Source organism: Sceloporus occidentalis, unplaced genomic scaffold, assembly GCF_023333645.1.
Source record: "Sceloporus occidentalis isolate IW3139 unplaced genomic scaffold, rSceOcc1.0.p SCAF_41, whole genome shotgun sequence".
Lineage (NCBI taxonomy): Eukaryota > Metazoa > Chordata > Lepidosauria > Squamata > Phrynosomatidae > Sceloporus > Sceloporus occidentalis.
Genome location: NW_028317021.1, coordinates 432,460 through 456,933, shown reverse-complemented (window position 1 = coordinate 456,933; position 24,474 = coordinate 432,460). Strand labels below are relative to the sequence as shown.

Here is a 24,474-nt window from a genome sequence, read left to right as displayed (position 1 = left end):
ACACATAATCTTATTGAAATCTGGCATGTTAGTTTCAAATTTTAAATCCATTTTAAACCTTTCTGTAAATTGTCAATTCAGTTTCAAAAATGGGAAAGGTCTAAAGCTATAAAATTTACACTGAGCTACAGATTAAAGGGAAATTCATATAAAATGTTTCAAAGATGGCATCTCACTCCAGCTAAGTGACCAAAGATGTATAAAGGTCAACAAATGTTGCAAATGTGCAATTGTTGTTGGAACATTCTTCCATGCCTGGTAGTCCGGTAAAAAGGCTAAGATGTTGTGGGCCCAAATGAAAAAAACAACAATGTTTGATATTTTAAAGACTAAACTCCTACTAAATCTGGAAACATAATCAACGAGCACATTGAAAAGAAGCATGAAAGCATGAGTTGGAATTTGGAAAAAAGGACTATAACTGGAAGATAAACTTAAATATTTTGAAAATGAAAAACAGTTGCAGAGATCAAGAAGGAAATTGAAAATTATTTTAAAGAAATCATAAATGAGGAATGCCTGATGTGGACAGTTTGGGACACATTGAAGGTAGTTATAAGAGGTTGTTTGATTAAGAAAGCAAGTGAATGGAAAAGGAAAAGGAAGGAGAAATTGAATGAATTAAATACGCAACTAGACAAATGGGAAAAAAGACTAAAGAAGGATGTTAAAAATCAAGAAGCGGAACAAGAAATTAAATATATCCAGAAACAAATTGAAATATTAACAGTAGAAGAAATTAACAAAAAGGATAATTTTACAAGATATAGATATTATGAAGCAGCTAACAAGCCAGGGAAATTATTAGCCTACAACTTGAAAAAGGAGAGAGCAAAAAGAACAATCATTAAAATAAGAGAAGGAGGAAAGATTATAACTAGCAAGGAAGGAATAAAAAAACTTTTTTGAGACACTTTACAGAATTATTTAGAGAAATTTGTTATAAAAATAAAATAAAATTGAGGAATATTTAGATAAACAAGAACTCCAAAAATTAATATTGGAACAGAGAGAGTATTTGAATGAGCCAATCTCTAGGGAAGAACTCCCACGAGTAATTAAGAAGAGTAAACTGGGTAAATCTCCGGGCCCAGGTGGTTCTCTAACGAATATTACAAAATTTTTGAAGAACAATTGGAATCCCCACTAATAAAAACTATGAATCAGATTATTATGGGAAATATCCCCCAAACATGGAGTCAAGCTAACATAATTTTAATACCAAAAGAAAACAAAGATTTATTAGGCCAGAGGATGACAGTTATTGAGGGAGGAGTCTCTTTCCTCAGGCTAGCCCAGATGGAGCTGAGCCTGCCTGGTCACTCCCTCTCAGGCCAGAGGATGACAGTTATGGAGGGAGGAGTCTCTTTCCTCAGCTAGCCCTGATGGATCTGGGCCTGCCTGGTCACTCCCTCACAGGCCGGAGGATGACAGTTATGGAAGGAGGAGTCCCTTTCCTCAGGCTAGTCCTGATGAAGCTGGGCCTGCCTGGTCACTCCCTCGCAGGCCGGAGGATGACAGTTATGGAGGGAGGAGTCTCTTTCCTGAGCTAGCCCTGATGGAGCTGGGCCTGCCTGGTCACTCCCTCGTAGGCCGGAGGATGACAGTTATGGAGGGAGGAGTCTCTTTCCTCAGGCTAGCCCTGATGGAGCTGAGCCTGCCTGGTCACTCCCTCTCAGGCCGGAAGATGACAGTTATGGAGGGAGGAGTCTCTTTCTTCAGGCTAGTCCTGAAGGAGCTGGGCCTGCCTGGTCAACTCCCTCGTAGGCCAGAGGATGACAGTTATGGAGGGAGGAGTCTCTTTACTCAGGCTAGCCCTGATGGAGCTGCCTGGTCACTCCCTTGTAGGCCAGAGGATGACAATAGAACAATAGACACTGGTCACACAATCACGCTTTCACTAGGCTTCAAACAAACCAACCAGCCTTCCCCAACTGACCCTCACTCTTGACCCAAGAAACTACCCCTCCTAATTTGGTGTCATCTGTAAATTTGATGCGTATACCCTCTATTACATCATCCAAGTCATTGATAAAGATGTTGAATAGCACTGGGCCCAGGACAAGACCTTGTTGCGCCCCACTAGTCTCGTCTCGTCTCTCCAGGATGAAGAGCAGCCATTGGTGAGCACCTTTTGGGTTCGGTTTGTCAACCATTATAAATCCACCTAAATACTGTTGTCCAGCCCACATTTTACTAGCTTGTTGAAAGAATATTGTGTGGAACCTTGTTGCAGGCCTTACTGAAATCAAGATATACTATATCCACAGCATTCCTTTCCATCTACAAAGCTGGAGATTTATTTTTTTTTTAAAAAAAGATCAGATTAGTCTGGCATGACTTGTTTTTGAGAATGAGAATTGTTTTTGTGATTGTGACATTGCTTACAATGTCTGTTTAATTATCTGCTTGAGAATTTTCCTTCTATTGATGCAGGCTAACTGGCCAGTAATAATTTGGGTCCTCTTTTTCCCCCTTTTTGAAAATGGGGACAACATTTGCCCTCCTCCAGTCTGCTGGGACTTGTTCTCCAGGGATTCTCCAAGACTATTTACAGCAGCTCTGACTTAACATTTCCATTTCCTTCTTCCTTCTGCTATGGACATAACCAAAAGGGCCTTTCTATTGCTATTAACCTTTCTAACAAACTTGAGTTCATTCTGCACTTTAGCTTTTCTAACTTTCCCCCTACACATGCTAGCTATTTGTTTGAATTCCCCTTTGGTGATTTCCCCATGTTTCCATTTCTTATACATTTTCCATTTAAAACTTAGCTCAGCTAAAAGTTCTTTAGTCATCCATCCTGGTTTCTTGAGGCACCTCCCATTTTTCCTCTTCACTGGAACCTTTTGAAGTTGTGCATGTAGGCTTGTGACTCTAACGTCTTCACTTTTTTTCTCCTATATGACTTTAAACATCTTTGCCTGGTGAGGATGCCAGTGAAGCTTCAAAAGCTTGCATGATGCATTTTCTGCATTTTTGGTTGGGCAATAAAGGCATTGCTGTTTTGTCGATTTTGGCTTTTTTGTATGTTCTTGTGGAGATGGAAGGGGGGAAAAGGTACAATGCACATTGCCTATAAAACCAGAATGATCCATATGTGGCCTTGTTCAATGAAAGCCTCTGTCCTTGAGAGGCTACTATCTCCAGCTGAAATCCATGAGTTAATGAACTGTGAAGCTTTCCAAGATTTTTATGTGTGGGTATACATGTTGGCTGCTTTGGCTTTTTGGGGGGTGGTGGGTGGTGGTCCTTGGATATCATTCTGTCAATTAACTTCCAGCTGTACTAATGAAATGTGAAGGGAAGTGTGCGAGACTGTGCTTTGAATAGCAAATGTATTCATTGTGATCAGCCTTGGTGCAATTAATAGTGAGTGAACTAATGCAGCTACCAAAGCATTTAGGGAAGCAATCTGAGTTATAAGTGCTTGGTATTCAGGCAAGCATTAGCTGTCTGCCTGTATACAGTTTTTTTAAAAAACTACAACAGTCAGAGTTCCCTAGCCAGAATGAGAAATTGACAAACTTATATAGGGGTGTGTGTGTGTTTTGTGTGTGTGTGTGGGGGAGAGGGTCTGGGAGTTACAGTGTAAAATGTAACAGTTATAAACCCTGTCCTTTTGCTGAAGCTCATGAATGTCCCTTCCCCTTCCTGTGCTTCTGCTTTCCAAAGCCACCACTTGTGCTGTGCTAATATTACTTACACTCATGAACATCTCAATTCCTCTTACAGATTAATAGGCAGTGGAGGCTAGTGGCTTTCATGTCGGGGGGGGGGGTATCTATTCCAGGTTGTGGTCCAAACTTTAAACAAGTTATCCAAGGCACTGAACAAAAATATGTTCTGCATATTAGACACCTACTTTAAAATGTGGATTAAAACTCAGAGTGAATCCACAACTCCACTGACATTGGTTTCACCACATGCCACTGTTAATACCAATAAATAAATGTTAATAATAATAATAATAATAATAATAATAATAATAATAACCAAAATAATGTAAATACCACAAGGGTGCAAATCAGTTTGGATACTACACAAATCTGAGGACTCAACCGAGTGAACTAGGTTATGGTCACTCATCTGCTAATGTAAGAAGGAGGGTGGCCTGTGAATTATTGTTTTTCAGCAAATAATATTCAAAGCCATGCCACTGTTGAACCTATACGTAGAATACAGCTCTCGTTCGCTCTCATTGTGAATTCAAGTGCTATTGAGGTAATCATAAAAGGGTGAAGGTACCAGCCTGCTTATTGAAACCAGAACCTCAAGATCTGTTTTCCCTGCGGCTGTAAGAACTGTAGTAAGAACTTGCATGTGATAAAAGCTGTCATTATCCATTGCACCAACTCCTCAGAATATGGTACCAACTATACAAAGTCTCAAAATATACTTTGCCCAGACATGATTGAAAGTCCTTCTACTGTCTTCAGCCTTCTTTTGTTTAGCATTTCACCTCAGTTCTAATTTGGTTGTTTAGTTCTGCCACTCCTTTTTGTTCCAGGAAAAGGCCAGCTTGGGGGCATGGCATGCAGTCACCATAGCCCCAACCCAGCAGGCAAAGGGGTGGCGGCAAGCTGTTCCTTACCCGCCATCTGTTTTGCCCCTAAGTATCCTGGTGGCACAGTTGTTAAATGCCTGTACTGCAGCCACTCACTCAGAAACCATAAGGTTGCGAGTTCAATACCAGTGAAGGGCTCAAGTTTGACTCAGGCTTGCATCCTTCCGAGGTTGCTAAAATGAGTACCCAGATTGATGGGGGCAATTAGCTTACATTTTGTAAACCACTTAGGGAGTGCTTAAGTGCACTGATAAGCGTTATAGAAATATACTTGCTATTGCTATCCCCTTCTGGTCCAATGCCCCAATGTACCTTAACCGTCAGCAGCCTCACTGAGTGATGGAGGTCTATTTTGCTGGTGATTGGGACACAACAGGACAACACGACCACCCAGCTCCTGCCAGCAACCAAGACTGTAACAATGAGAAGTAGGAGCCCTGTCATAATTCCTCATCATAGCCTTGTTTGTTGGTGGCAGGGTGCTGGAAATGTCAATCTATTATACCTTGATCAATGCAGAACAGACCTCCATTGCTTCATGTGGCTGCTTGCTGTTAAGGTACATTGGGGGAGGGGGCATTTATGATCATGGTAACACATCCACAATTGTAAATAGGTAGTATTAGTTAATATAGAGCAGTTATGCATCTGTAACTCTAGGTTACAAATCTGTAACTGCAATACAGGATGCCAGCCCCCCATTTTTTAATGTCTCCTTGAGAACATATAAAGAGAGATTAAGGAGTTGCTCTGTTATTTATTTATTAGATTTATACTCTGTCTTCTTGTCCAATATACTCCCACAAATGGAACTCAATATGGCTGTGGCTCTCCCATCTTTCTTCCTATTTCTGTTCCTCATTCTATAGGAGCCCTGGTGGCGCAGTGGTTAAATGCCTGTACTGCAGCCATTCACTCGAAACCACAAAGGTTGCGAGTTCGAGACCAGCAAAAGGGCCCAAGCTTGGCTCAGGCTTGCATCCTTCCGAGGTCGCTAAAATGAGTACCCAGACTGTTGGGGGCAAATTAGCTTACTTGCTAATTAGCTTACTTGCTGTTCACCGCTATGATCTTTGGAATAGCGGTATATAAATAAAACAAATTATTATTAATTATTATTATACCCAGGGTTGGATGAACTGCATCCCAGATTAATAAAGGAATTTACAGATATCATCCCAGAGCCACTGTCAATAACTTTTGAGAATTCTTGGCGAACAGGAGAGGTCACAGATGATTGGAGGAAAGATTGCTGTGATGGGTTGCTCAAAAACAAGTCATGCCAAACTAATCTTTTTTTATATAGAGTTAGATCAGAGGGTACCTCTGATGTAGTTTATCTTGATTTCAGTAAGGCTTTTGACAAGCGCCCCCCCCCCCCCCCCCCATGATATTCTTGCAGGCAAGATGGTGAATTGTAAGCTAGACAGTGCTACTGTTAGGTGGATTTGTAATCAGCTGACTGATCAAACCCGGAAAGTGTTCAACAATGGTTGTTTTTCATCCTGGAGAAAAGTGTGATGCCTAAGGGTTCTCTCTTGGGCCTGGTGTTGTTTAATGTCTTTAGTAGAGAATGGAATAGAAGGCATACTTATCAAAATGTCAGGTGACACCAAATTGTATGTGTGGGGGATAGCATATACCTCAGAGAACAAGATCAGAATTTCAAATGACTTTAACAGATTGGGGAGCTAGAACAAAACTAGCAAACTAAAATTCAACAGGGATAAATGTAAGGGAGAAAAAATCTAAGCCAAAAAAATGAAATGCACCAATATAGGATGAGTGGCTTGAAAGCAGTACAAGTGAAAAGGATCTAGGGATCTTAAGCTTAACATGAGTCAGCAATGTAATGCAGCACCCCATAAAGCTAATGCAGTTCTAGGCTACATCATCAAGACCATAGTGATCAAGGGAAGTAGTAGCACACTTTATTCTGCTTTGGTCATACCTCACCTGGAATACTGTGTCCAGTTCTGGGCACCAAAGTTCAAGAAGGGTGTTGACAAGCGGGAATATCTCCAGAAGGGAGCAACCAAAGTGGTAAAAGGTGTGGAAACCAAGCCTTATAAGGAACAAATTAAGGAGCTGAGTCTGTTTAGCTTCGAGATGAGAAGACTGAGAGGTGATATGATAGCAATCATTAAATATCTGAGGGGATGAAGAAAACTTTTTTTCTGCTGCTCCAGAGACTACCACATGAACCAATGGATTCAAATTGCAAAAAGGTTTCCACGTAAATACTAGGAAGTGTTTGGGAAAGTGGCCAAATGGCTGATAAGACCAGCTCAGTTCCCAAACAAACCGGATTGCACAGCCAGTGCGAGGCAACAGACAGTCTTTGATTTGAAGTCCAGAGTCACAAGTCAAGAGAATTTACCAGAAGATTTGTCAAGAGGTCCAAGGTCCAAGGTATCAGATAGGCAGGTCGATAAGGTTGAGGGTTCCAGAAAGTCAAGATGGGTCAACAGTCCAAGAAGCAAGGTTTCAGTCCAAAGAACAATGGGAGCCAGAGACAGAGAAAGTCAGATAATCATTGGCAACTAGGCAGACATCCTGCAGCTGCTTATATGGGCATGTTGCAGGCTTTCAGGTGCATCTAATTGCCAGCGTGTTTCTGATAAAGCCTCCATGACCTTCGAAGGCACTCCCTTGATCCTCCTCCATGTCCAAAGATTCTGCCACAGGGAGACTTGGATGCTGAACCTCCTGAGAGGCCACAGACTAGGGTCAGACTCAAGCTCCACAGCTGCAGACTCAGGCCACTGGGGAGACTCTGGTTCATCCTCTGAGTCCTCCTCCAGGCTGGGCATGACAGGAAGAACCTCTTTTGTGTAAGAACTGTTCAACAATGAACTGTTCAACAATGGAATAGATTGGTTTGGAGGGAGTGAACTCTCCTTCTTTAGAGGTCTTTAAAAGAGAAGCTGGATGGGCATTCAGGAGTGCTTAATTGTATATTCCTACATGGTAGGGGGTTGGACAATGGCTCTTGACTTCCAGCTCTTATATTCTATGATCTTATGATGCTATGCTCTTGCATTCTCCTTTCCATATCTGCTCTTTCCCAGAGTTGATTGATGCATCCTTCATGATGTCACTTTCTGGCAGAAACAGTTGTATCTGTCATTATGGAATAGCCTTGGTGGCACAGTCACTTCTTGGCACAACAGCCAACACTGCCTGGATGAACAGTGAACACATGAGCAGGTAGAAAGTACCAGGATGAGTAGGCTTATTCTGCAGTGAGCTGTGCAGCTCTTCATTTATGGAATAAAAACATGGAAGGTAGATCTAATTTGGGAGTACTGGAAATAAAAGGGAGAATATAAGAATGCATGGCAAGGCACAGCAGCATTCACTTCTGCGAGCTATGTACAGAAGTAGCCAGAGAAAGAAACTGTATTTATATTATTTTGCTATCATTTAATCTGACCAAGAGCAATGTTCACAATGCCACGTCTGTCCAGTTTTGTATTCCATCTGTTCCTAGAGCTCTCCTTCTCATCGATGGGTAAAACCTCTCAATGCCTCCTAATTTTTTTGCTTTTCCATTCCTGATGCATTTGTGATATGTTCCTCCTGAAGCAGTTATGATACTAGCCTCAGAGGGAGAGAACAGGCAAGCACAGATCCACCATGCCTAGACCCAGAGACAGATGAAAGCCTCTCCCTCCATTCCAACTGCCACCACTTTGGCCTTGGAGGGAGAAAAGCACTGACAGTATCTGCAAGACTTAATCCCCTTCCCCACTGCCATTCTCTTCCCCTTTTGTGTCATGTCTTTTTTTAATTGTAAGTCTAAGAGCAAGGAACTGTCTAATTAACCATTTGAAAGCTGCTCTGTCAGAAGAACCAGGTGTAAATACACAGAATGAATGTTTTAAAGCACACAAAACAAGACACCAGCAGGAAAGAAGTCCATAGTAAATACAGCCCACTTAGTTCATCAGGCCAAATTTTAATGGACCTCTAAATTTGTTTTAAAAACTTACTGTGTTACACATGGTTGTTTTTATCTCTTCAAGTTTTTGGAGTGGCAGATACGACTCTCCTGTAGTTATTCCAACTGGCTGTTGCATTGGAATGCCTCTGTAAACTGACCTTTTCAAGAGCTCTGAAATCAGCAGAAGAAAAGAATCTCTAACACAAAAAAGATGACATCTTCAGTGTTGATAAGGAACACTGTGGTCAACTTGATAAAGGAAGCCCAGTGTTAAGAGGGAACAAAACACCAGAGGCAAAATGTCTCCAGACACAAAAATACAGTGGAAAAGTGACATGCCAGACAGATAACTGAGATAAGCTGAAGGTTTATAAAGGAAAATGGATATATATTTGGTTATTTTTTTTATTGTGGACAAGTGGAACAGTCTTGATGATGGACAAAGAAGTTGCTAAAATCCAATAAGCATGCTAGCAGTGTACATAATGCCACTCTGCAGGGTGGAGGTTGGTGTCTTTTCCCCACTTCTTGGTCATACAACAGTAGCTGGGCAGGGGCTCACAGACACAACTCTGTTTTCACACCCAGCTACTGAACAGCTATGAAGATGTGTCCAGAGTTGTTCCAGCTGACCATGCACAGTATATTGTTCTGTTGCAATGGTGATTCCTTCCAGGCCAAGAAGGAAAAACATACAATGGGCTTCATGATTTTACTTGAGTGGTAGAATTGTAGAGCTGGAAGAGACCACAAGGCCCTGCCATGTAAGAAGACACAATCAAAGCACCCCTGACACATGGCCACCCAGCCTCTGTTTAAAAACCTCCAGAGAAGGAGACTCCACCACATTCTGAGGCAGCATATTTCACTGTCAAATAGCTTTTACTACCAGGAGGTTCTTTCTAATGCTGAGGTGGAATCTCTTTTCCTGTTGTTTGAATTCATTGCTCCAGGTTGTACTTTTATCATAGCTTATACTTTGATTTGAGGCTAGGGCTGCCCCAGATCATGTAAAACCTTGGACCCACTTGTGGTACAGCTGTTAACAGATGGTGCTCAACAGGAGAAGATGGAACCCGAGAGGGAAAGATGGAGCCTAGAAAGGGGGAAAGGATGGCATCTAGTAGGTAAAAGGAAGAGCTTGACTGTCTTGGATGGACATGGTTGGAAGTGACACAATGTTCTTAAACAGAAAATATCCTCCCCCATAGAATCATAGAGTTGGAAGAGACTGCAAGGGCCATCCAGTCCAACCCCATTCTGCCATGCAGGAAAACTAAATCAAAGCATCCCTGACAGATGGCCATCCAGCCTCTGTTTAAAGACCTCCAAGGAACGAGTCTTTGCTACACTCTGAGGGCGTTTGTGCCACTGTCGAACAGCCTTTACTGTCAGGAAATTCCTCCTAATGCTTGAGGTGGAATCTCTTTTCCTGTAGCTTGCACCCATTGCTCTGGGTCCTAGTCTCTGGAGCAGCAGAAAACAAGTATGACATCCCTTCAAGTAATTAAACAGGGTTATCATATCACCTCTTAGCCTTCTCTTTTCCAGGCTAAACATCCCCAGCTCCCTAAGTCGTTCCTCATAGGACATGGTTTCCAGACCCTTTACCATTTTAGTTGATCTCCTTCGGACACGTTCCAGTTTCTCAACATCCTTTTTAAATTGTTGGGCCCAGAACTGGATACAATATTCCAGGTGGGGCCTGACCAGAGCAGAAGAGATTGGCACTATTACTTCCCTTGATCTAGACACTATACTTCTATTGATGCAGCCTAAAATTGCATTGTAGATTAACCAAGTATTCTCTTTATTTATTCTGTGCTGAATCTACCCTATTGTGTCTTTAGGTTGAGTACCCTTTTCCTTTTCTGAGAAGACTGAGGCAAAGAAGGTGTTGAGTAGTTCTGCATTTTCTCTGTCCCCTGTTAGTATTTCACTATCTTCTCCACACAGTGGCCCTACCATTTCCTCCTTCTTCCTTTTGCTATGGACATAACCACAAAAGCCCTTTTTATTATTCTTAACCTCTCCAGTAAGCCTGAGCTCATGGGGCACTTTAGTTTTCCTGACTTTACCCCCTACACAATCATAGATATAACTTCTAAAATTGCTAAACAAAACCAAAAATAAATACAATGATGTCTCATTTTACTATTCTCAATTCTTGCCAAAACCAAATTATTGAAATGCTTATTATTTTCTTGACTACTGTTGCCATGCATGAAATCGCCAGAAACTAGAAAATGGGATATCTTAATGTGCTGAGGAGCTAAATGTTGTTTACTGAAAAGTTGTTCCCCCTTACTGAATATGTTAAGATCAATTTACAACAGGTAAAACCTCCATCACACTTGGGACTTCGTTGAATAACAATGACTGACAGATAGATTGCTTTCTTTAAACTCTATTTGCTTTTGGTATCACATCAATTTTTTGTTGTTTCATTGTTTGTATGCTGAACTTTGTTGTTGTTTGCTGCTTGACAAAATCCTACACACACACACACACACTACACTTGATCTTAGCCAAAAGGCCAAGAAGCGGGTATACAGTCTAGGAATCTTTAAAACAAAGGGTCTGGGATATCAATTTGCAATTAGATATAGCATCGTTGGATGGCTGTAAATTTCCAAAATGGTTATCTAAAAATAAAATGGTATTTGGCCTTGAAAAATATCTTAGGTCACACCTAACACAGAGCCAGAGAACAGCATTCACTAGAACCAGATTTGAACAACTGAACTCCATGGTAAGAACAGGGCTATTTCAAAAAATACCTTACCACGAAAGACTATGTATTTGTGGTGCTTCAGCTGTAGAGGACATTACACATATCCTGATTGATTGTTGTCTATATGATAAGGAGAGATCCCATTACTTAAAACCATTTTTAGTTAACATGACCAACTGGGATCCTGCCGTCAAACTGTCCCATCTCCTTTCTGGAGAGAATTTACACCAAATGCGATGTACTGCAAAATTTATTGTGGAAGCTGCTTATTTAAGAGAACAATTTATCATACAAAATGGGGTCTCGTGCCATGGAGATGAGTTTATTTAATACCCTTATCAATTTCCTCTACTCAGTTTTAGGTGGTTTGTTTTATCTTAGTCTAATGTATTTTGCACCCTATTTTATTATATTTGCTTTTATTTAGCTAGTATTGGTTTAAACACTTAACTCTTGCCTTAATTTTATATGAGCTTTTAGATGTGACCAAGTTTTATTTTTGTATGTATTTTGACACTCGGATTTTCTATTTTGTATTTTGCAATTTGTATTGTGCAGCTTCACCTGTGTGTGTGTGTGTGTGTGTATAATCAGGTGAAGCTGACAAAGTAATTTTTAGCTGTGAAAATGTGCTCCAGGACACTTTGGAAGGCTCACATCTGAGTCCAGGAGTACACCCAAGCTGTGAAAATGAGATTTCCGGGGGCAGGGTGTATGACCAGAAGCATCTTGTCTTCCATTTCTTCATTCTCGTTCAGTCTGTTACTGACAACAGACACTAGTTTAGCACAAAAATAGCTTCCTTGGTATTAAATGGAAAGGAGATATACAGTTGAGTGTCATCAGCATACTGGTGACACTGAACTCAAAACTCTTGATAACTGCTCTCAACAATTTTGTGTAGGTATTAAAGTGCACAGGAGGCAAATGTGAGTTGAGAGAAACTGCACAGACTAGTGCCCAGGGTTGTTTTAAAAAAATATATATATAATGTATTTTTAATGATATAATAACACACACATATTTGTAAAAGTACACAACACTACAACCCACAACATTCTCTTATATACATATATCCCCCTCTAAAAATATCAAAACAAAAACAAAAACAAAACAACAGTAAAAAGATAACAAAAATTGCAATCTAATTTCTGTACTCTCCCTACTTTATGAAACCAATGCCTCTACTAGAAAATTGCTGTCATTTTAACAGGTTGAATTTTTAAACTGTATTGTATTTAATCCTGTTTTAAAGGGGGGTCAATTTATTTATTGAGATTAGGTATTATTGCAATATATTCTAGTCATGTAAGCCGCCTTGACTGCTGCAGCAGAAAGGTGGGGTATAAGAATACAGTTTTTTTATTATTTATTTATTTAATCATCCCCCCCCCCCCCCCCCCATTCCCTTGATATATAAACTTCCTGTAATTAGTTTACTCTTAATTTTTACATTTTAGAACTAAAATGGTGGCTCATGTGGTTAAGACACTGACTTGATTGCAAGATCAGCAGGTTGGCAATTTGAGGCCCAGGTGCCGAGTGATGGGGTGAGCTCCCATCACTAGTCCCAACTTCTCCCAACCTAGCAGTTTGAAAGCATGCAAATGCAAGTAGATAAATAGGAACCACTTTGGTGGGAAGGTAACAGCGTTCGGTGCAGTCATGCTGGCCACACGACCACCAGAGTAGTCCTCGGACAACACTGGCTCTTCGGCTTACTAACCAAGATGAGCACCACCCCCTACAGTCAGACACAACTTGACAACCTTGTCAAAGGGGAATACCTTTACCTTTACCTTATTAGAACTAACACAGAAAGAAGAAGAAAACAACCACCACCCTTTCCTTATAACATCATGTTGATATTTGATGAACCTTGCCCATGGTCCCGGTCTGGTGCCAACTAGATGAAGACGCCGGCTCCTCTGCAACTCGGGAACAATGCAAAACTCCAAAGAGGCTTTCCAGCTTGCTGGAACAATGCCTAGTGAAACAGCTGTTTAATTAAAGAATCAGACTCCAGCAGTTCACTCCTTAGAGAGTTTTATTTCTTTGTTTCCAAATAACACGAGCTAGTTACTACAATACAAAAACTCTTACTGTCACACCACACTATCTTCAATTCTCAGACTCCAAACTCCCACAGTTCACTAGAACAGTGTTTGTTTTCTTATGTACAACATTCCCACAATGTGACTACTTAGTCCAGCCTCCTTTTTGTACAAGTTGCTATGCAACATAGAAACCAATCTCAGAGCAGACTGAACACATATCATATTTACATTTAGTCTAGTTCATTTGACCTTGAACATCCGTCTGCGGCTCAGGCCTCTGGCTTCCAGCTGTAGCCAATTTAGATTTCTGCAGACATTGCCACATCTGAACATTTTACCTTAAATATACATTAACACATCATCTCCTTCCTAACATAAATAAAATCAATCACACTTCAAAGCCTGCTGATGTCATCTCCCCCTATCTCAGCTGCAAATATGTGGTAGGCGGGTTCCATACTTGCAATAACTGTTCTTTGGGTTTAGCTTCCATTAGTTGTGTTAATTTATCCATCTCTGCAATCTCTACTAATTTACATATCCGCTCAACTTCAGTTGGAATCTTTGGGATCTTCCAATATTGAGCATAGGTCATTCTTGCTGCTATCACTATATGCCGAGCCAGTCTATCCATCTCTTTTTCTGTCTGTCAAAGCCAAAAAATCCCAGCAAGAATGATTCAAGTATAAAGTTAATCACATCTTCCTGGAGGGAGGCAAAGTGGGTGAGTGGGCAGGTAGGAACCAGCCTGCTTTTGTGTGTACAAAGAAAGAGGAGGGATCTCTTTTTATGAGGATGGTCTATGTGTTTTTCAACATGTTCATGGACATTTTTTTTAAAAGACAAGCCAACCATTTTCTGCTCAATCATTAAGACTAAACATGAATACTAAGCAAGATTGAGGCCTGAAAACATATGGTCCAAAAGGGACACCATCGGGCTGCATTGGCAGAGACAATCCTCATCAAAAGAAATCCCTCCTTTTTCTTTGTACACACATACACATGCACAGATGTGTAAGCACATACATATGCACATGGATGAAAAGCCTCAGAAACTCCCAAATCTACCGATTTAAAGTGATCTTGATTACAAAGCAAGCACTAGTACGCAAATTCTCCCTCTGTCCAGATTGTGAGGCTTATTTTCTGCTCCCACCAATTTCTCTGTTCTTGCATATGGATGATGGTATCTTTCTTCACTTCCTCCCCCTGCAATGATTTATGCACAAGATTAGTCAAAGATAATCTCTGATGATCCCAGAAAAATAAGATGGGTCCTTTCAGAGTTTACAAAGAATGAGTGGGGAGGAGTCAATTTTAAAAATTGAAAAACATATTTCTGTTGCTTTGGATCAGAGGTAGACAAAATGTGGCCAATTGGCCAAGACTCCAAGAGCTTTCCACTGAAAACCTCAGTCAAAAATGACAATTTCCATTCCTGAGTGCTCCATCCTTTGCCTTGCGTACCCACCTTCTTCCCCAAATTCCCAAAAAACAAAAGATTCTGCCTTTTTTGCATTTTTGGAGCTGATGTGATCAGTGCTAGTTCTCTGTCTGAATAATTGACCTCCTGACTTTTAGAACTTTTTCACCACTGCTTTAGATATATTATATATCTAAAGGCCTTTGGGCCATGCTGACAAATTCATTCACTGAAATATCAAAATTGCTGGTGTATTTCTACATTGCTTAGCACTACTGCATTTCATTGTAGTCCATGGCATCCCAATTAGTGGAGAGGGGGAACAGAATGGTAATAAAAGAGGGTGTTTGCATTTTGCCCAGAAAGTGCAAAAGAAGGAATGGTACTACAAACTGCAAACTACCCAGAAAGCAAATGATTCATATGTAGCTTGAGAAACACCCAAATGCTAGAAAGGTCTGAAAGTGAGATTCTTTTACATTTAATTATAAAAATCGAGAATATGAAATTTACTTCTTAACAGAGGCAAGTACAGGGCAAGCAAAAACTATGTATCAGTGAAGGGGCTCCTCCCTCCCCTGAGGTGGGCATGGTTGTGCGTGACTCCATACTCTTCTAAAACAAACACACGTGCAGTGGATGCAGCAACAAACTGTAATTAACACCTCTCAAACTCCAAACATAAAGCTGGTCTTCCTTCCGACTTTTTCAATAAATGAACAAAACTCAGTAAAGTCCACGTTCTACTTTTGCACCATCTCTTTGCAAAGATTAATGGCAGCTTGAAAGCACTTCTCTGCTGCCTCCCAGTCATCCTTCTCTAATATGGCTGGGCCAGGCCTGTGCTCCCACTGTTGACCCTTTTTGTCCCACCATGTTCCCTCTAGGTTGTCTTCTTCCTGTGCTCGACCCTGTCTCTGGCGTCTGATGCCACAGATCCAGTTCTCCCTCCCAACGAGGGTCTCCTAAACGAAATTGGGAATGAGGGCCCACTCTGAGTCTTCCTTGTCCTCTTTGAAGAGCTGCTGGCCAAACTTCTCTCCCAGGACTTCTTCCCACTCTCGTCCCCCTTTCCATGACCGCCTCTTCACATCCCCTCCTTCTGCATCTCCTCCTCGCGTCCACCTGCCCCTCGACTCTTATTCTCTCCCTATTTGTCCCAGCCTCTCTCCTTTCCAAGCCCTCAGAGTTTTCCTGTCTGCCTTTTTCCATTTGATGCTCTTCCATCCAGTCAGCATCTTCCTTCCCAACTCTCTCTTCTTCCCTGGGCAGCAAGACTTCTCTTCCTCTGCTGTCTTCCTCCCCTCCCACCTGATCACCCTGAGAACCCTGGTCCTCCCGGTTACAATCAGGAATAACATTTTTTGTTGTTGCTGGAGATGCACATTCACACACATAAACTTATTAGCCCTGGGAGGGGTGGCGATTCCAGTTGTATTCATTAATGTAGATATACATCTAAAGAATTTGTTTTAAATTTAAATCACAGAGTCACAAAGTTGGAAGAGACCACAGGAGTCTGCCATGCAGGAACACCCATCAAAGCCCCCACCAATGAACAGCCATCCAGCCTTTGTTTTGAAACCTCCAAAATAGGGGACTCCACCACACTCCAAGTCAGCATATTCCACTGTCGAACAGCTGTGACCATCAGGAAGTTCCTCCTGAGATTTAGGTGGAATCTCTTTTCCTGTAGTTTTTTGTGGGTTTCTCAGGCTATGTGGCCATGTTTTAGAAGAGTTTCTTCCTGACATTTCGCCAGCATCTGTGGCTGGCATCTTCAGATTTTTTCCTGTAGTTTGAATCCGCTGCTCTTTGTCCTAGTCTCTGGAGCTATGGAAAACAGACCTGTTACCTCTTCGATACGACATCCCTTCAGATATTTAAACATGACTATCATGTCCCTTCTTAACATTCTTTTCATCACGCTAAACATGCTCCTCTTAGGCCATGGCTTCCAGACCTTTCACCATTTTGGTCACCCTCCTCTGGACATGTTCCAGCTAGTCAACATCCTTCTTGAACTGAGGTGTCCAGAACTGGTCACAGTATTCCACATGGGGCCTAACCAAAGCAGAATACAGTGGTACTACCACTTCCCTTGATCTAGACACTATCTTCCTGTTGATGCAACCAAAAATCATATTGGATTTCTTGGCTGCTGCATCACGCTGCTGACTCATGCCTCCAATTCTGTCATCCAAGTCATTGATAAATATGCTGAATAGCACTGGGCCCAGGAAAGAGCCCTGTGGGACCCCACTGGTCACTTCTCTCCAGGATGAACAAAAATAATTTTAAAAATAAAAAAAGGGGAGGGGGAAGGTGCCTGGTGCAAGCTCCGTTCATGCCCTGCCTGTGACCTGAACTCCCTTTCCTCCTGCTACATTCTCTTCAGAGGAGCTTTGCCATTGCCTTCCACTGAGGCTGAGAGAGAGTGACCTGTCAGTTCCAACTGACCCATGGAATCAATTGGGAATAAAAGGGAAATGCAGCGCAGGCATTCTGACTGTAGCATCCTCATATAACACTAATAATAATAATAACCCAGGCGCAAGAGGAAATGAAAGTAGCAGAAGCAAGCACACAGACATGTCATCCAAAAAATCATGCGCATAAATTGTCAAAAATAAAAGAGGCTCCTTCTGCTGCAGCCTGATTTCCCTACATCCCCCGGCTTAGTCCCACAGCCCAATTTCCCTTGGCAATCCTCCTCCTCCTCCTTCCCTCTGACCCTCCCCTCCCTCTGAGCTGCCCTGGCTCCTTCCTCCTCCTCCTGCTCCATTATAGAATGCCCTCCATGGCTCCCTTCTTCCCACGGCTTCCTCCTCCTCCTCCTCCTCCCCCATCATCACTTTCTCCACTCCCCCCACCCTCCCTCTGGCAACCCTTTGCAGCCCCCATCAGTCACCCTGATTTCCCCTTTTAGCCTCCTGTCACCCTTTGCCTCCAGATTCCCCTTTTTCCTTAGGCTCTTTCTTCCTCCTCCTCCTCCTCCCCCCCTCCCCTCCGATGAGGGGAGGGAATGCTCTGACCTCTGCCTGTCCTCTGACCTTAATCCCTCCCTGAATTTGCCCCGATCATGATCGGGGGCAAGTTCATATTTCACGGAACCCGGGTCTTTTCAGAAAAGATGGATTTTAGCCTGAATCTCGATACCCCACGCTAAAGGGCATTTCCTTGTGCATGCCTCGACATGGATTGTGACAGAATCAGGCCCAATATGAACTTCACGTGGAAGAATCAATTTCAAAACCGGGTTAAAAGGTAATGTGAATGGGCCCTTGGATTTCCTGCATGGCAGGGGGTTGGACTGGGTGGCCCTTGCGGTCTCTTCCAACTCTATTATTCTATGATTCTATGATTATATGTTGAATAGCACTGGGTCCAGTACAGATCCTTGCGGCACTCTACTAGCCACCCCTGTACAGTATGAATAATATATATAGAAAATGTAAAATATGAATGTGTGGTCTTCTAGATGTTGGAGTCCAGTTCCTACCATAGCCAGCCAGCATGGCCAATGCTCAGGAATTGAGCACACCATTCATTCCATCCTTTCCTTGTGGAAACTATGCATGCCAGCTTCTTCACTGAATTATGCTCCCTGTCAAACTAACAACTTGTCCTGTCCTCTCAGATGTACAAATACATACATCCTGTCACCAAACAGTTTATTCTCTGAACTATCAATGCACATATTGCACCAGTTCAACCAGCAGGAGGCTCCACCAATTAATAACAGTTCAACGCTAGATTTTGTTTTGTGGTTTTGTGCCTGAGTTTCTTTAGATCTTATTGATGTCAGCTATGCATATGGAAAAGAGATGCCCACAACACTTTCCGATGGGCTTTGTACAGGTGTATGTTTAGAAAAAAAACTAGGTAAAATACACATGTGTGCTGACATTACCAAAGGAATTACTAGATTCTCTCAGGGCTTTGCTGGCTCTTTCAGACTAAGCAGAACACAGTCTTAGCCCAAACAACAGAGTCAGCAAGTCAGATTGCTGAGAGAGTACATCTTGAGAAGTTGCATGTTACCACACTGGGCTAGGAAAGCAAATACTTCTGCCAAGAAAGATTTAGGAGCTAACTTGCTTTAAGAAGGTTGAAATACTAACTCAAATTTGTACAATCACAGCATGCTGGAGGATTTGAAGCTTCAGCAAACCTAATCATCAGCAAATTCAGGATGCCAGCCTAGATTATGCATTAACTCCTTCCAATTCTCTTGAGGCACCCCTCCAAAAATCCACTACTTGAGGGAGAAGATGCAATATAGCTGATAACGTTTGTCCATGTTTTGTACTCATGTATTTGTTCTCCATGTTTTGTACTCCTGCATGCTCAAAGCTTGGGAAAGTTATCATTTTAGATTACAACTCACTGAACTAACTGGTCATGCTGGCTGAAGGATTTTGTAAGTTTTAGTCCAAAAAATAACATTTCCTACTTTTGTACACAGGTTCACTTGTCTCACATTGCCAGTCAGCTGAGGTGAGCTCAGCCTGCCCACATGAAGGCAAAAAGTGGGAAAATAAGAGTCAATGTACAATGCAAAAATCAAATCCCCAAATTTCTATGTTGAGAGGTCCAGCTTTAAAATGGACTTCTGCTCACTTTCACTTGAAAATAAGTAAAAATTTCTCTCTAGTTAGGAATATTGCTTTATCAGACTTTAAACGTGTGAAATGGCTTGTCTATTACCCTGATCTGAAGAACACAGCAGACCTCCAAGGGATCAGGCAGACAACACTGTTCTCTCTCATTCCTCATCCCCTTTCTTGCCCTTTTTTAAACTGTAGACACCAGGAGACACCACATGCAAAATAAGTGATCTATCATGGATCCATGTCCCTTCTTGACAGAATTCAGTATATCTGTATGTAGAGGGTTGTGGTTTGCGCTAAGGGACTCCAGAGTTTGAATCAAATTCTCATTACCCTTAGCCTCGTGACACAGAAAACTACCTACATCCATGGTCAGATTCTTCAGCCATCTAGTCCAGGAGCAGAGAATACGTGGCCCTTCAGATGTTCCTAGACTGCAACTCCCCTCAGCCCAAGCCAGCATAACCAGTGTGAAGGGAGGCTACCAGTGGCAGTCAACTGTAACTGGAGCACCACACTGGTCTAGACCAATGTTATCTGCTCTGTCAGTAGCTCTCCTTGGTCTCAGGCAGAAGGGGCTTTCTCGTCACATTAATCTTGGTTCTTCTAACTGGAGACACTAGAGATGGAATCTGAGATCTGACGTATGCAAAGCATGTGTTCTACCACAGGGAGACAACAGCACTTCACCATCTGTGAATGCTCAGGAGTCCAATTGCCTCATGCATATTTATTCACTCACCTCCAAAATGATTGAGTGAATCAGCCAAAGTAATTTAGAAATGTATATAATTTGCATACATCTGTTTATTCATCTAGGTACATTTTTGGCTAAATCAGCATGTCTTGTTCATAGCAGCTATGTGGTCAGCATGTGTCATAAGGACAGATTGAGAACATGACAAATTAACAATTGACTTGTTGCTATAATTCCAGATTGGCCAAATGAGTGCAAACTGGTGTACATGACTCTTCTTCTCCCCACTTTATCTTCACAACAATATTATGAAGTAGAGCAGGATGAGTGAGGGTGGCCAGCCCAAGACAATCAAGTGACATTTTATGCCTCTGTGGGGGACAAGAACCTGGAACTCTCAAGTCCCAGAACAACCTGCTAACTGCTGGGCTCTCCAAATGACTAAATAAATCAACACTACCTATTTCAAACCTGGTCTGACATTCAAGGAACTGATTTCAGTTCAGAGTCCCAGTTCAACAACTGAACACTACACCACACTGGTTCTTCTTGGCCAGGCAAGTATCAACAATGTATCAAGACTGCTTCCCAGCTGGGAAAATAATAATAATAATAATAATAATAGGATTTATTTATATGCTGCCCAATCACTGGGAATCCAGGCGGCTTACAACAGAGGGGATAATAGACGGTTCCCTGCCCTCAGGCTTACAATCTAAAAAGACACGACACAAAAGGAGAAAGGAATGGTGAGGGGGGGAAGGGATCAGATCCAGCATTCTTCTCTCCCTCTGAGGCCTGGACCAAGGCAGATGGACTGGAGGGGTGGCTCTTCTTCTTCAGGCTAGTTACTCTGCTTTTGGATGGAAATGGAGGAAGCTTCTTTGGCTCTACCTCCACAATATAGTTGCTTTGCACTGGGACACCAAAATTATGCAAGGAACCCAGATGAGATCAGAGTTTATGTTGGATGTGTGCCATGTGAAAACCTAGCCTTTAGTAATGACAGAGATGTTATTCACCAGAAATGCTGGCAAATGTCCAATGCCACAGCTTTGTCTCCTAGCTCTTTGGAAGACTGGTGAAAGTAAAGCCTCATTATCCTGAGTAATTCAGCTTAACTACCCACAGAATTCTCAAGGCCAAGCACACAATAGATGACAACATGGCCTCATCATTTAAGGGTGGCAATTCCCAATGATACAAAAGCAGTTGCCATCCTCCCCACTTTACCCCTATAATTTAAAATATATGATTAAAATGATTTCACAGTCTTGGCCACCCTGGGCTGCCTTTAAGCTCCTCGCCAACACTCTGTCAAACTGATTTAGTATTGGCTCCAAAACCGGGTCTTAAATTGTAGCCTGTCTTTTTATATGGAACACTTGAAGCAGACTTGGAAAAATTACTTAAGGAGTATTTCCATAAGTCAAAGCTGACTTGATAACAGTTAACAACAACTGCTTGTTAGAGAGGTAGCTGAAGTTTCAGCAGTACCAAAGGCAAAGGGGGAAACTGACTGCAGTTTACCAATATGAAGTAGGGGTGTGCAAACTGCAGCCCTGAGGAACAAGAAGCCCTCCAAGGCTATTTTTATGGCTCTCAATCCCTCCAGCCTGCCCATACCAACTTTTTGGTGGGAGGGGAGAAGGAGGGTCACATGTAGTCTTGTTAAGCCAGGTGTCCTCCGTCCTATATATGTGCATTTCATTTTTCTGCCCTAAGTGCAGTACCGTACATTTCTCCCTATTGAAATTCATTTTGCTAGTTTTGGCCCAACTTTCTAATTTATTCAGGTCATTTTGAATTTTGATCCTCCCCTCTGGGGTACAGTATTAGCTATTCCTCCCAATTGGTGTCATCTGCAAATTTGATAAGCATGCCCTCATTCAGAACATTGATAAAAATGTTCAATAGCACTGGGCCCAGGAAAGAGCCCTGTGGGACCCCACTGGTCACTTCTCTCCAGGATGAACAGGAGTCATTGCTGAGCACCCTTTGGGTTCGGCCGGTCAACCAATTACAAATTCATGTAACAGTTGCATTGCCTAGCCCACATTTTACTAGCTTGTTTACAAGAATATCATAGGGAACCTTGTCAAAGGCCTTACTGAAATCAAGATATGAGATATCCAAATCATTCCCTTCATTTACCAAGCTGGTAATTTTATCCAAAAAACAGATCAGATTAGTCTGGCATGACTTGTTTCTCTGAAACCCATGTTGATTTTTTTGTGATTATGTTCACACTCTCTGTTTAGTGCAGCAGTTGCCTCTGGCAGCAGGCATTAGGATGCAGCAGCAAGGTTTTGGAGCGAAGCCTATACTGTCCCCCTAAATTTGCTCTGTTCTCTAAACTGACAAGTCGTACTTGCATTGCTTCTCGGGTTTTCCCTATTCTTGAAACTTCCTTTCAAGGCAGCTCTGCTGTTCCCATGAAGCTTAGTATTATCAACCCAATTGTTCCAGAGTTGCACCAGCATTGCTTCCAGGCTAGTCAGGGACCTGTGCCCTCCCTGTTGGTCTCCACTGACAAGCTGTAGCTGCATTGGTCTTGTTATATCTGAGGAGAGGGTTTCTTTGAGGAGATGAAGTCAGGGGTGAGAGGGGAAAGGTGGATGAAAAGATGTTGGTCCTGACTGTTGAGTCAGCAAATTAGTCACCAGTCTCTCACTGCTGTGCTTGCCTAGCCCTGAATTCTCTCTTTCCTTCCCTCCCTCCATGTTCCTCACCACTTCGCTGCTGCCATGAGAACGTCTTCCCCCATTGCAAACAAAACCTTCAAGTCAAGGACAAGGATCTCTGGGCTAGTCCCTCAATGCAAAGACACATAATACCTACAGCCAGCTGTGCATGATGAGATTTTTACATTAAAATCACACTTTATATCACTCATTATTTACTATTCTAGCCAGGGCAAATGGGAGTTGCAGTGGCATCTCCACCCCTGGTGTTACCAGGGGTGATGGGCTGCCACAGTGATGGAGGTCTTTGACCTCAAAGAAGAGACTGGAAGTTTTACCTTCTGCTTTAAATTAGGTATATTTTACCATGTCATTTGAACCCTGAGCTGTCAGTCTAAACTACAGTTGGTGAAAACAAGACAGCTTCATAAGCTATTATTTGATGTTGGTTTGTTCTTACTAATCATAATTAAGATGGGCTTGATCTAAAATGGAAGCAAACTCCTCCTTAGAGCCTTTACTATTTACAAATTTTCCCTATTATATTTGTTCCTGTCACTAACATTCCTCAAGATTCTGTAACACTCTTGACAAAAAAATCCTTTTTGGCCCCATTCCCACTCACCCATTTGCCCTGGATAGAACTGGGCAGATCCAGGTCCCCCCACATTAAATCTACTCAGAAACAAGTTCGTAATAGCTTTTACCTCGATCGGGGCAATTTACCCTTCTGAAATTCACATTTGCGGTACCGATTTAAAATGAAGCCTCCTCTGTTGTCAATCAAATTCACTTCCGCTTTTGTCAAAGGTGACGTATCCTACAGCCATTGGCCAACCGAATGGGTGCTTTCCCCCCTTCTTTTTTAAAAAAAACTGGCGGCAGTGTGCACATATTCTGTCAAATTAAAAAACCTTCAGGTGTGTGTGTGTGTTGTGTGTATCTGGGTCCTTACATATTATGGCAACCCTAAAACAATCCCATGCTGATGTTTGCTTGGCAAGATTGGTTCCGAGGTGATTTGCCATTGCTTTTCCCCTGAGGCTGAGAGAGTGTGACTCCCCCAAAGTCATGGGTTTCCACAGCTTTCCCTCTGAATACTAGCCTCAAGCTTCCCCTTCACTTCCAGCCCAATGCTACCTCTGAAGCCCTTGCCTCCCCCCATGCCATCCTCTTCCCGCCACAATAATAATAATAATAATAATAATTCATCACCCCAGAATGCCATCTCTGCATCCTCTTGCTTTGCTTTCCCTCTGACTGCGACCCCAGAATGCCTTTACATATGTAGCAAAAGCATTCACATATTGTATCAATTTGCCAAATTGAAAGGGAAACATTTGTAACATTCGCATTGTAGCATTCGCATATTACACACAAAAAATTAATTTTAAAAAGCCTCTTGCAAAGTGAGGTGCCGTGCTGGCAGCAAGCAAAAGAAAGGGAAATGTCTCTGACTGCCGTGAACGATGCCACTCACCACCTGCCACTGCAGTTTGTGACCATCACTCCGCCATCTTACCAGATATTTCCCCCCAATAAAGGGGACTTGGGTGGGCCCACGGGGTCCTCAGACAGAGGCTAGTGAGTTTTTTCGGGGCCCCTAAGTGTATCAATTACCCTAGGGATCACAGCGCTAGCAGCTGAGAGGAAGCGGGCAAGCCACGGCTGCGAACAGGGGCAAAGCAATGCCCTGCCGAAAAGCCTTTTTTTTAGGGGAAAGGGGAAGAAACAGAATGGACTAAGATCGC

General features: G+C 42.3%; 1 protein-coding gene across 2 annotated transcripts in view; it reads right to left on the bottom strand.

The window, feature by feature from the left end:
* LOC149289959 (matrix metalloproteinase-17-like) overlaps nucleotides 1-24,474 on the bottom strand; it is a 115,246-nt gene that overhangs the window by 61,928 nt on the left and 28,844 nt on the right. The window contains exon 2 of one of the 2 annotated variants that reach the window (XM_089489905.1): nucleotides 8,563-8,684. The exons of the other annotated variant lie outside the window; for it this stretch is intronic. Coding sequence (XP_089346031.1) covers nucleotides 8,563-8,649 — 87 coding nt within the window. The 5' untranslated portion in view covers nucleotides 8,650-8,684. The remainder of the gene's footprint in view (nucleotides 1-8,562; nucleotides 8,685-24,474) is intronic. 2 annotated transcript variants of the gene reach the window in all.